The sequence below is a fragment of the Drosophila subobscura genome, chromosome U (genome assembly GCF_008121235.1).
Source record: "Drosophila subobscura isolate 14011-0131.10 chromosome U, UCBerk_Dsub_1.0, whole genome shotgun sequence".
In the NCBI taxonomy this organism is placed as follows: Eukaryota; Metazoa; Arthropoda; class Insecta; order Diptera; family Drosophilidae; genus Drosophila; species Drosophila subobscura.
In genome coordinates this window covers 23,691,476-23,703,661 of record NC_048534.1, presented here as the reverse complement: position 1 = coordinate 23,703,661, position 12,186 = coordinate 23,691,476, and the positions used below count along the sequence as shown (strand labels likewise).

Here is a 12,186-nt window from a genome sequence, read left to right as displayed (position 1 = left end):
TCTGATTTTCAATTTTGGCAACGAAGACAAAACAAATTTGGCCTGTAATCAGCGCCTAAATTTGGGGGGTTGGTGGGGTGCGGGGTGCACACATGGCATACCCTAATGAGAGCTCAATCAAGACAATGGCTTCGGCGTGCTCAAGACACAGACACAGACACATCCTTCTTGGATTGCTTGCTTATGCGCGCGTGTTTGCAGTGGTCCCTGCCACTCTGCCACACTGCCACTTCCGCTTGCCTTTCGTATCTTTTCGTTTGCTTTTAGTTCCGGTTTTGCGCTGATTCCCCCTTGGAGCTTAGAAGCGCCACCTAATGGGATTTCCCATCGTTACGAGGCGCCATCTTGAAACGCTCTCTGTGTGTGTAAGTAAATTTCCTAATCAAAATTCAAATTAGACATTGTGCAAAAGTTCGCCTTGCCTTGCCTTTGCCTGGCTTCATTGTTGTAATCATAACGCAACATAAAACAATTTCAACATTCTCGTGCCCCAAAGGCAGTGCCAGGGCCGCCATGTTGCCCCACCACAGTCCACCCTGGCAAACAATAAATTGCGCACAATCCAACCCCCAAAAGGCGGGCAGACACCCACCACACACACACACACACATCCACCTCCCACACCCACTCCCCCACTCGTTGGTGAACTTTTTCTGCTGCTGCTGCTGCTGGTGGTGGTGACGCCCACCAGTTACTTAATACAATATTTATGCCATAAGCACATTACCAATAAAATATGGCTGGCTGGGCGAACTTCTTGTTCGCTTGTGGGGTTGGCAGGCGGCACATGCCAGACAGGGACAACAGCAGTGGCAGCTCTGCGCTGCTCCCTCCTCTTATTATGACAAAAATTGAATAATGAAAAACAATTGTGTGCTCTCACTCACTCCGCTACGTCTTTGCCTCGCCCTTGGGGCACACGGGAGTATCTGCAGCTGTATCTCCGTGTGTTTGTTCTTTGCCTTCAATAGTAATTCCATGCACAGTTTTGCTTTGTTTTATTGGAGTGTGCAGAGCAGACCTTAACGTGTTTCTTATTTATTCGATTCCACTTGGTTTAGTTTCTTGATTGCTTTGCCAGGACTAGCTCTTGGAGCGGGAGAAACTGATGATGTTAGCAGCAAGACGAGCACAGGATTTTGTCTAGATTTTTACATATTCAATTCTATTATTTCAGTCTTTTAATTATTACCTTTTTCTCTCGAGGTAATAATTGAAATATTCAATTTGCATTTCAAGCATACTTTTAGGAGGCAATTTTGTGTAAGGAATTGGAGTCCCACTCTCTGCATATTTTAATCAAATCAGAATATAAATGAAGAAATTACTTCAGAAAGAATGCTAAGAATAGTTTTGCTTTACTTCATTAAAGCAGCAGAGTTGGGAAGCATTTTAAAGAGGAATAAATGAAGCTTTTCATAGGTGCCATCTTCTCCTCTTAATGTCTAACTAACTCTGCATATTTCAATTAAATCAGAATAAAAATGAACACAAATTAGCCACGAAAGTAGCAGAAGAGTAAGAAATGCTTTTATACAGTCATTAAAACAGCAAAGTTTCGACTCTAATTTCTTAAAAAAATTGTAGCTAAAAATCAATGAATTTAGTGCACCAAAAAACTATTTTTATTCCTCCACCTTCGAGCTTGTGATCAGTTCAGTTTCTCCATTTCATAGTGCCCATCTTCCCATCTTAAAATACTTTCCAAGACAGAATCTACAGTTTCCAGAACCCTCAGCAAAGAGCACACCCCGCTGCACATGTCTCTGCCTATCAACACATTCGATCGTAAAACAAGGAGCCGCTGAAGCACCCTTCTCCTCCGCTACGTTACCCTCTTCAAGTAATTTATTTACCCAAAGAACAACGCCCAAAGGCGGCCAAAATGTTCTCATAATTCCGCAGAACAATGGCAAGCAAGCGAATAATAATAAGCATAACAATTATTCATGTGCTCAACAGCAAACACAATTTTTGTGGTTACAAGTTACGAAAACCGATTTGCCATGAAAATGAAAACAAATAAGCAAACAAGAAGGGAGTCCTGGGGTGTCCCGGGATATACTTTGCAGCAGGCAGGACCCGTGTAAATAAAACAAAGTTGTTACACGCCGAAGCAAAAAAGGAAACAATGAAGTTGAACAAAAGGTAAACACCACCCAGAGGACGAGCGGCTGAGGGTGAGGCTGAGGCTGAGGCTGTGCAGAGCCAGCAGCAGGATGCCCGAGTCCTGGGGTAATTACGGACAAGTGCGCACCATTAGCTTCCGCAAACAGTTTGTGCCCCGGCCCCGCTGCCACAAGGAAACAAGGAGCAAGGAGCAGCAGCTCAAGTGGAATGAATGAACAGATGTGTTAATATCAAACGCATTTTGAGGCACCAAAACCCGCACCCCAAACCCTTTGCAACAATAATTGGGCTACCGCAACAGCCAACACCATGCAGCGGGCACTCTCTCTCTGCGTCTCTCCCCCTGCGGCACCGCCCGTTGCCTGAGGCTCGGTTCGGCTGAGGCTGCCCATCAACTTGGATCAGCATTAAAGGATTACTCGAGCAAATGCAATTATTTGACAGGCTGCCGCCTGGTCAACCCCTTTTGCCCGCTGCCCACAAGGGGAGTTCCTGCCTGCCTTTCCTTCTTCCTTCCTTCATCATCATCTTTTGTGGTTTTTTCGTTCTCCTTCCCTCTCTGGAGTAGTTTCTCAGTGGTCTTTGGCTCCTGTGATTATAATAAATTATCAATTATTGGCATTATATGCGGTCGCCCACTTTCCACCCCCTTCGAAGGGGTTCTCTGGGGTTGGGTTTGGGTGTGGGTTTGCCTCTTGAGATTGTCATGCACTGCACATTAATTCTAATCGAATTAGTTATGTATGAGGCACGGAAATATGAGACGCGCTAATCGCAGCACTGGAGAACTTCATTATTTATCGTCTATTCCGGGCAAATTGATAAATGCTGAGGCACCGAGCCAAGGGCTTATGGCGCATATCTTGATTAATGTATGAGGTGGAGGCAGACCTGAGAGCATATCATGGGAATTATTGTACACGGAATGGCAGGTACATATTGATGAGAGAATTAGGCGCACACCAGTCGCTGACTAATTGATTTATGAGCGCAAAGTTGGTGCTTTAAAATCGCTTCAAATTAGAGCTTCGATTTATCGCAAATATTATCGATTGCTGCAAATATTCGAGTACCTAAAATAATCGAAAACTCATTCAAAATTCTTATGTATCCCCTTCCTGAGAGTATCTAGAACTCAAAAATCAAATTTCTCACTCATTTATCAATCAATATCTCTTATGGGGAGAGCTCTCCCGCATTAGCTCGCACTTCAAAGTGCTTTGTCCTTGTCAGGTGCAGGAGTCAGCCGCGACTCCTTGCTGCCTGATCCACAGCTGGGCCGTTGGCTTTGCCCATAAGCTCGCTGGGATACATTAAGTAAATGATTTTTGCCCTGAACTCAAATGCGTTGCGACAGGACCAGGACCTGTGGTTGGGCATCAAAAATTGACAGACGAACAACAAAATCTCGTGGAAAAACGTATCGGGTTACAGCATGGCAGCTCCATGGAGCGGCTAAACGGGGGAGTTCCATTTCAGCCGGTGGGGAATCAAACGAAGTACACATAATAAATTTTATTATAAAATTTATTTGCGCTTCGCCCACCCACACAAAAAAATGTGTCAAAATGTGGTCGAGAGAGGTGGTGCCGCCGCCGCACCCTCATCAAAATATTTGGCATTCATTCCATTATCGAAATCCCAGACTAAGCTTGTCCAGAGTATATTTTTCGGCTTTTTCCAGCAGTTTTTTCACGAAATTTGTGTGTGGCTGTTGCTGTTTTTTGGTGTGCCTTTTGTTCGTCTGTCATTTAAAGATCTGTCTGTAAACTCGGACCAAAGTCGTTACAATTTGACAGACAATTGGGGGTTGGGAGACAGACAAGGGTTGGGGTTGTGTTAATTTTGTTAGGGCCGTGACAAGTACACGTGTTTGGGACAAGTGTTCCATTGTTGGACACTTGACGTGCAACATTCTGTAATAATTTTTACTGTAACAAATTGAATTGAAAGTATCTGGTTACGGCTGGGAAAGCTAAAGCCATCTAAGAAGTGTCATGAGAAGTGCCTGTGCCTGTGCTAATTGTGCCGGAAATAGATGGGATGTTGTGGAGGACGTTGTCATTGCCACATGCGAGTGTAAATGCCACCAAAGTGCTTTTAATAGCCACCAAAGTGTGTGTGGGCAAAGTGTGTGTGTGTCTAGTTAGTGGCGCATCCTCATTAAGTTCTCATTTCTGCATCTTTTTCTGTGCATAATTTGCTTTTGGCCTCAGATACGACGTGCTCGAGTGCTCGACACAGTGCCTGGCCGCCCACCCACAAACCTGAGATCTGATGACGCTGACGCCACGAGAGCTGTTCACTCAGTTCCCTCTTTAAGTGTGGAAGTAGATCCGCTAATTGTCAGCTTTCCGTGCGCTAATCTGACAAATGCACCACACAATTCCATGCAAATTGCCAACGTCTAATGGTTACCACAGTTACCAGCCCACGCGCTGCACACAAAAATCTTTTTCTGACTCAATTTGCATCTGTGACCGCACGAGGCTGTGCGCTGCCTCGAAAGTGATTCTAATTTTGGACACAATTGTGAATGAATGGCACTAATCGGGCACAAAATGAATGAGCGTCGAAAGAATGAGAATGAGTGAATGAAAGTCAGCTGGGAAGACAATTGAGCGAAAGTATGATGAGGTTCAAGAGCGAAGAAAACTAATATTTCCGAGGGGAAAGATCTTCGCAGATGGATTTTTATATAGATTATTTACGCCTGTAATTACGTTCGAAATTTCATATAAATTCTTCAAGGATTTGTGGCAAGTATTTATGCCAGATACTTGCAATATTTTGCATGGCTCTTACTCCCCCTTGAAATCATCATCTTGCTGATGGCTTATGATGACTCCCCGAAGCAAAACGAAACTTCTGCTCCTCCAACTGCTTATATTGAAAAGTAAATTTGATTTATTTAGGTTCATAGAGAGAGAGCCAACAGAGAAGAGCAATTTGCAGTGCCCTCAGCCTCCCATTGCCCTTGCCTTTTTCCATTTTCTTTTTTATTTTTTATTTTTTTTACGCTTAAGAACTTTGCATATTTTGCTGCTCGGCTGTGTCTGCCTCTTGCCGCTTGCCTGGCGTCTAGTGGCACATTTAAAATGTATTTTTTTAAGGAACTTATTGCATTAGGTAAGGGTACATGCCACCCCTGTCTGTTGTAATCCCTCCATCCCGCCTGAATCCTTGGGCCTTTACAGCGCACTGCATATGCATTATTAATAGAGAAGGATTGGCAGGAGGCTGAGTTCCTGAGAGAGCTTTGATCAGACTGCGTGACCTGCCCAGGGTTGTGTCCTGCGTTTGTTCTTATGAAATTTGATACGATTTCGTATACTTTTTCTCATATTTTACATAATTTCTCCAGAGCCAACCCAAAAAGGGGTCAGTGGAAATCACTGCTGGGAGTGGAGTGGAATCCTTACCTGAACGCGTGCCTCTGTGAGGTTGATTTTCATGGCCAGATCCTCGCGCGTAAACACATCCGGATAGTGGGTCTGGGCAAAGGCCGTCTCCAGCTCCTCCAGCTGAAAGAAAAATGATTAAAAATGTAACAACATTTCTTACATTTTCCTCTCCTTCCTTTCTCTAACCTGTTGCAGTGTGAAGGTGGTGCGATTCCGTCGCTGCTTCCGCCGGACAAAGGTCTCATCGTGTATGGCAGGATGATACGAGTAGCTGGTGTCTGTTGAAGGTAGAAGAAACGAAGGAAGTCATGGGCATTAGTCATGTTAGGTGTTGGCATTAGCTGGCATAATTCCAGTAGCTGCAACTTGGGAGGATTTTCTAATTTGAAAAGCGTTGCAGCATAAGTGCCGATAAGCTGGGGATATGTGGGATTATCTTGCAGTCTCTTTTGGGTGATGTAATTAAAGTTTTTGGAGATGTTTATGGGAGCTGGAAGAAAGTACTTTTGTCTCTGGTATCTTTGTATCTGATGGGAGAACTTATTTAATATTTTAAAATATTTTTGTATATTTTTCCCCTATTCTCCTGACACTTTCTATATTATAATCCATAGTTCCCATACTTATACCCGTTCCTAACTCTACAAATTCCACTCCGAATTCCCTTAGAGCTCATCTTTCAATAACTGCGCAGCGAGACAAAGTTTTGCATCTAAATTTTGCATGAGCCAACTAGAACTGCCTCAGAAATCATTCATGGAAAGGAGGCAACCCAAGCCTTTTCCCTGCTGCTGCTCGGCTGCCACATGCCTTTGCTGAAAGCCAGCTGTTGCCAAAAATTGCAGGCTAATTGAATTTTCTAGCAGCAGCGCCATTTTGTATGCTACAAAATATTTTATAACTGCCTTTTGAGCTCCAGCAACAGACCAGGGGAGAGCCGGGCAGAGAGAAAGGCGTTGACAGCCCCACTTGACCTCCACTCAAAAGCCACCCTGCTACGCCCAAAAAGGGGTGGCAGCTGGGGGCAGGGGGAAAAATGTGAAACCAAAGTCGAAAGGCAAAAGTCGGAAGAGGCGGAAACTTTGTGTCGGAGAACCTTTTTTGCCCAGAACGGACTCTCCGTTTCGGACTTTCGCTCGTGTTGTAAAATTAATTTTCAATTTGATTTTAAATAAATAATTAGCTGGCAAATTGCAAAATTTAATTTTAATTTTCTTCGTTGCCAAAGCCGAACCCCACCCCCCAGCCCATAAAGCTCTGCTCTGCTCTCTTTCTTTCGCTCTTTCTCTCTTTCTCTTTGCTTGTGTGTCAGCTTTTTGTCTCTGTCTCTCTCTTGGTTTGTGCTCTAATCCGATTAGCTGAAATGTTGTTACTTTGGCATTCATTTGCGCCATGTTGAAGGCCGCAGCAGCGCCAGAACGGAGGACTCAGACCCCTCAAACTCCACTCCTGCCCCCCCCAGGGACTCTATGTAATGCGCACTAATGTTGTTTGCTACGTTTTTCTTTACCCGCCCTCTGCCTCACCCTCTGCCACTCTCTTTGGGTCGGCAAAAGTGTCGCTATGCTTGCCATCGATTAATATTTAATTATGAAAATAATTAGAAAATGTTTCCACTCTGCTCACGGCTTCTATTTTGGGCAAGTTTCTCTCAGCATCTCTCAGGTATCCATTCTGGGTTCAGTGCTAATGAAGCACGCATTTCAGACCGAAAATCAAGCAATCTGTTCAGAGAACGAGGACTGGGACTGGGACTAACTCGCAGGCTAATCGAATAGTCGATGAGTCAGGATACGTGCACTCAGCACATCTTTTTTGTGGGGGGGCTAAGCACAGTTAGCATGTTAATTTTATGGCAAGATGGGTTATCATTAGAGGTGGGAGAGCAAGTGAAAAGAGCTTCAGATATGAAAGATAAATTTATCGATTATTTAATCGCTGTTGAAAAAGCTAAAAATGGAAAATTCTGAAATGAAAATTGATTGATAAATATTTTGTTATATTTTTAGTGCAGTTATCGGCTAAAAATAATCGATATTTATCAAGTATTACCGATTATTTATCGATAACTTTAAACCATTTATAAATATTTATTATTTCGATAACAAGGACCACATAATCGAGCTCATTTATCGATAATTTATACATCTCCATACCATATATATCGCTATCGACGCTTATTTTGGATGTCGAGACCCGTTTCCTGTGCGTTCTCATCTCTAACTTGTATCATCTCTCTGCCTAGGCAGCTGCTTCACTGCAATTTTCTTGCTAATCAAATTCTTTCCAGCCAATAATTGCCTAAAATGCAAATGGAAATGCCCAGAGAACACGAGGAGCACAGAGCAGGCACAGAGCCAGGATGATTTTTGGTCATAAATGCCTCGGGGCCAGTGCAGCAGAAAGAAGAACCCAAAACCTCGTTGAACGTGGGCCAAAACACACTCACACACACACACACACAACACACACACACACACCGATATAACCGAGAACGAGCAAGCGGCAATTAGCACAATTAGGTTTCGAGTGCAAATCCCAAAGCGCAGCAAAAGCTTGGCCCAGTCCAGTGCCGTCGTCTCTCCAATAAGAATTTCATGCTGAAAGCTTTGCTGTGGCAACAATTCCCCAAAAGCCCAAACCAGAGGCAGAAACCACCCCCCCAGCCAGCACGCTGTGTACTCACAGAGGGCCAGAGACCACCCTCATGTGCCTGCCTCAAACATCAAACGTCAGTGGCAGAAGCAGAAGCAGGCACCAACAAGTCAACTAACCGCACTTGTCAGGAAGAGAGGATTAACAAATCCTTGTTGGCAAATTGATTCAAAAAGTACGTACGCAAAGGGGGGGGAACGACGCACAGACGCCGGGCAACAACCCAGCAGCCATCTCCCTTGCTCTTGCGCTGTCTGTCTCTTTCGTGCGGCTCCGTGCTCTCTGTGGCTCTGTGTCTGCTCGTTAGCTGCGCCGGTAATGGGAGATAATTCAATTTTTAAACATTTGGCATAACAAGCGAAACCATCATTAAGGGATTTTCGGTCTTTCGCCCTGCCAGGAGACAACAGGGGGTGGAGTCTTCCTGCCTTACTCGTCCGTTTGCTGGCAATCAACTGCCAAGGCATGTCTGCAGTTGTATCTACAAGATACATGTCTTGTCTGCAACTTTGTCTGCCATTTTCTTGTCTCTATTTCGAAACACACACAAAAATCAATTTTCATTCGATTTCTGGTACTTCGTTTGTGTCTTAATCCAAGAGCCAAAGGAATTAGCATTCATTATGGCCAAAGGAGAGTTAGTTTCTTGTCCTAGTTTACCCTCCCCGTCGCAGTATTCCCATTGCATAAGGCTGGAGGCATGTCGTGTCACCCTCTGTGTCGCAAGTGTCGCAATCGTCTCAATTTCAGTTCATTCTCCAAAGTCCAGGCACGCGTTGGCAAATTTTAAATTAGTTTAGCAATTGAGACGAGTGAAGTCGCAGTCTCGGTGTCAGTTCTCTCTCTGAGTTCCTTTTGGGGTGGCTTTTGAGTAGCTGAGGGCTGAGGGGAATCACGATTTGGAATCACGAAAAAACAGCATCTAAATTGAATTAGCTATGCAAATGCTGGCTGAGTGTTTCGCCTTTTTTCTCAGTGATTTGTGAGCAATATTTATTGGAGAGACACGCCCTAAATGCGTGTCGTTTGTGGGAACTTTGAATTATAATAAAACTCTGGCAAAAGCGCTGTTAAATATGAATTCAAGTTAAAGTCTGCTGAGAGCAATTCCAAGTCCTAAATTACCCAACAAATTGCATTAGAGGCGCACATTAAATGGCGCCCAAATCAAAAGCGACAGCCAGCAGAGGTGCCTGACCTCATAACTCCCCAGCTGAAACATAAGTTATCGCAGCTTCCTGGGCAACTGCGAGTATCTGCCTGTCATATTGAATCAGTCAGGAGTAAATAGAATTTGCACCTGATTAGGATTAGAGCCACAGAGCAGCAGGCAATGCCCCGAGGAGGAGCGAGAGGAGGGACAGATCTACGTGCCAAGATGTTTCGTAATGCGTTCGTAAGTCCTCATCTAATCCCATTACCTCTCTGACACACACACAGAGAGACCTGCTCTATGGCAGCCACTAAATGCACTGCAATTTGTGGCAAGTTCTTTTTTTTGTGGTCTCTGCTTTATTTTTTTGGTGAAAATCTTTTTGGCGGTGCCTTTTATGGCATGGAAGCAGAAATCAATAAACTATTTGCGGTGTCGGCTGCTGGCGCTTTGATTTGTGATTTTCGATAAATGTCGCCGCCGCCTCAAACTCCAAAAAAATAAAACCAAAACCGAAATCTACTCGAAATCTCTGTCGTCGTCGTCGTCGCCGCATTCCGAGAGTCAAGGCAACAAAAAATTTGCATGGCAAAGCATTAACGCTTTGGCCATACACGATAATTGCATGAAATGAAATCCAAAAATTCCCTCACCAGTGCTCCAGCACCACTCCGCACGCCCCTTGCCCAGTGTGCATCCCTCTCCCACATGCAATCCATGCCAATTGCAACCAATTCCATTCGAATGGATCGCTTCACTGTTCGACACGTTCACGTTTGCTTGACTTTGCCTTTGGCCACTCCTTTGCTCCAAAAAGTCCCCCCGCTCCCCTCTCTTTCACTCTCTCTCTCCCTCATGTTTCTGCATTCGAATATCGATTGAGCTGCCGCTGCTGCTATCCTCATCTCTGTTTTTATTTTTTTATTTTTTTATTTTTTTTTTATTCAATTACAGTTATATGGCGTGTGCCTGTCTCTGCCTCTGCCTCTGCCTCTGCTCGGCAAGTGGAGTGCCAGGAAAAGTTTATTTCGTGGAACTCCATGCCGGCAGTGGACCCATAGAGGAGCCCCTGCAATAGGAAATCAAATTGCTCCGCTGTGGCTTTTCTTTGCACGAGAATTCAACGAAATGGCGTTTAATGGCATTTTTATGCACGCCAACAGCCCAAAGAATTTTCTCTATCCATCAAAGCTAAGTGACGGAGATGCTCAGGGAGAGGGAGAGAAACGGGAATAAAAAATAAATATGGGAAATGTTTGAGGAAACTCCAATTGAGTGTTTTTTGGAGGGGAACTGAAGTGCGAAATTGAAATGGTGGCTGGAAGAGTTTTGAGAATAAAATGCTGTGAATGGAAGTGGGAATAAATAGGTAGAACAGATATAAAAGATATGTATGATATGGCATCTAATTCCAACGAGAACTTCCATCAACTACAATCAAACACAAAACTTTCTTCAACAAACCAATAACTGCCTTAAATTTCCCTTACCTCTGATGTCTCTCTTTCTCTCACCCTCTATAATTTATCTCTTTTCCTCTCTTACACTCATTAAGCCACACACTTACCCTCTGACCGTGCAGCAAAACTTTCAACAGGCAAACATCAAACTCTCGACATGTGCGCCCATGAAATCTGATATGCCACAACGAGGCAGAGAGACACAGAATGAGAGGTAGAAGCAGCCCCCCTGCTCTGGCTACAACGTGCTGCTAATAGAATAATTCGTTAATGTAACTACAAGATGCAAAGATGCGCAGATAGAGAGACAATAATGCATTGACAGTCGACGATTATCTTTGGCTTTTTATCTAAATTTAATTCGGGATGCGAGCGCAAAGATTGCACATTTGGCAGGCAGCAAAGAGTCCATCTGTTCCTGCTCTCTGGCACATTGTGGAAAGTGATAATGTTGGGATGTTGTCTGGATATACTCACATGGATGGGTGGCAGCGAAGGGATAGTCGAGCGTTGGCAGTCGCGGCGGATGCGGTCCGCAGGGATGGAGGGCGGGCGGACACTGATAGCAAAACATTCCTCTGCCCGCAGCTGCAGGACCGAGCTGAAAGCAGTAACAAAAATATATGTAAAATCGAAATCAGTTGCAGAATCAGTGGGGCACAAATCGAGAGTGCTTAAATCGATATATAGAATCTTTAAATTGCATATAATTTTGATAAATTCACTTGCCCGTCACGCTGACAACAAGAAACTTGTAATTTAAATGCACAATTCAATTGAGGATCGTTGAGAGACGTGGAAAGGGGTCTCCGACTGAAACTTCCACTGAGAGACTTTGACTTCGACTTCGTCTTGAGCCAAATTGAGACTGAGAATGCGGGCCTGGGCCTGAGCTTGGGCTTGTGGCAGCGACTCTGCGTCGCCTTTAATGTTGTCATATGCACCTCAAACTCAATTCGATTCAATTAAAGGCAATTACAGACTTCTGACAAATAATCTACAATCGATTTCATCTGCTTTTGCATCCACAGACTGCACTGTAGTTGCCGTTGCCGATGCCCGATGCCCGTTGTCTGCATACAATTAAATTGTCCTCAAACGAATCAATTGATTTAAATTAATTGCATTTGCCGCAAAAGACTGTGACTGTGGCTCGATGTACTGCAAGTAGAGCTGCAACTCAAGAACATACGATGATGATGCTCTCTGTTGATGAACTCACATCAGTTATGAGCTGCGCCCCGAATGGGCTATTTGGTTTCCAGGCCTTTTTGCTGGCGCCTTGCCACAAATGCATTTTACTGCTTAATTAGCTGAGGAATTTCTCATGCATAACCAGACAGCACGGGGTGGAAAAATGCCTGCTGGAAAAACCCAGCCATGG

The 12,186-nt window shown here is 44.3% G+C and overlaps 1 protein-coding gene across 1 annotated transcript in view; it reads right to left on the bottom strand.

Annotated features, from left to right (window-relative positions):
* The window catches only part of LOC117900588 (AF4/FMR2 family member lilli), a 30,792-nt gene that overhangs the window by 9,231 nt on the left and 9,375 nt on the right, over positions 1-12,186 (bottom strand). Inside the window, exons 2-4 of the mRNA XM_034810998.1 lie at positions 11,280-11,403; positions 5,721-5,812; positions 5,553-5,654 (exon numbers count right to left, since the gene is read on the bottom strand). Of these exons, the coding sequence (XP_034666889.1) occupies positions 5,553-5,654; positions 5,721-5,812; positions 11,280-11,376 (291 nt within the window). The 5' untranslated portion in view covers positions 11,377-11,403. The remainder of the gene's footprint in view (positions 1-5,552; positions 5,655-5,720; positions 5,813-11,279; positions 11,404-12,186) is intronic.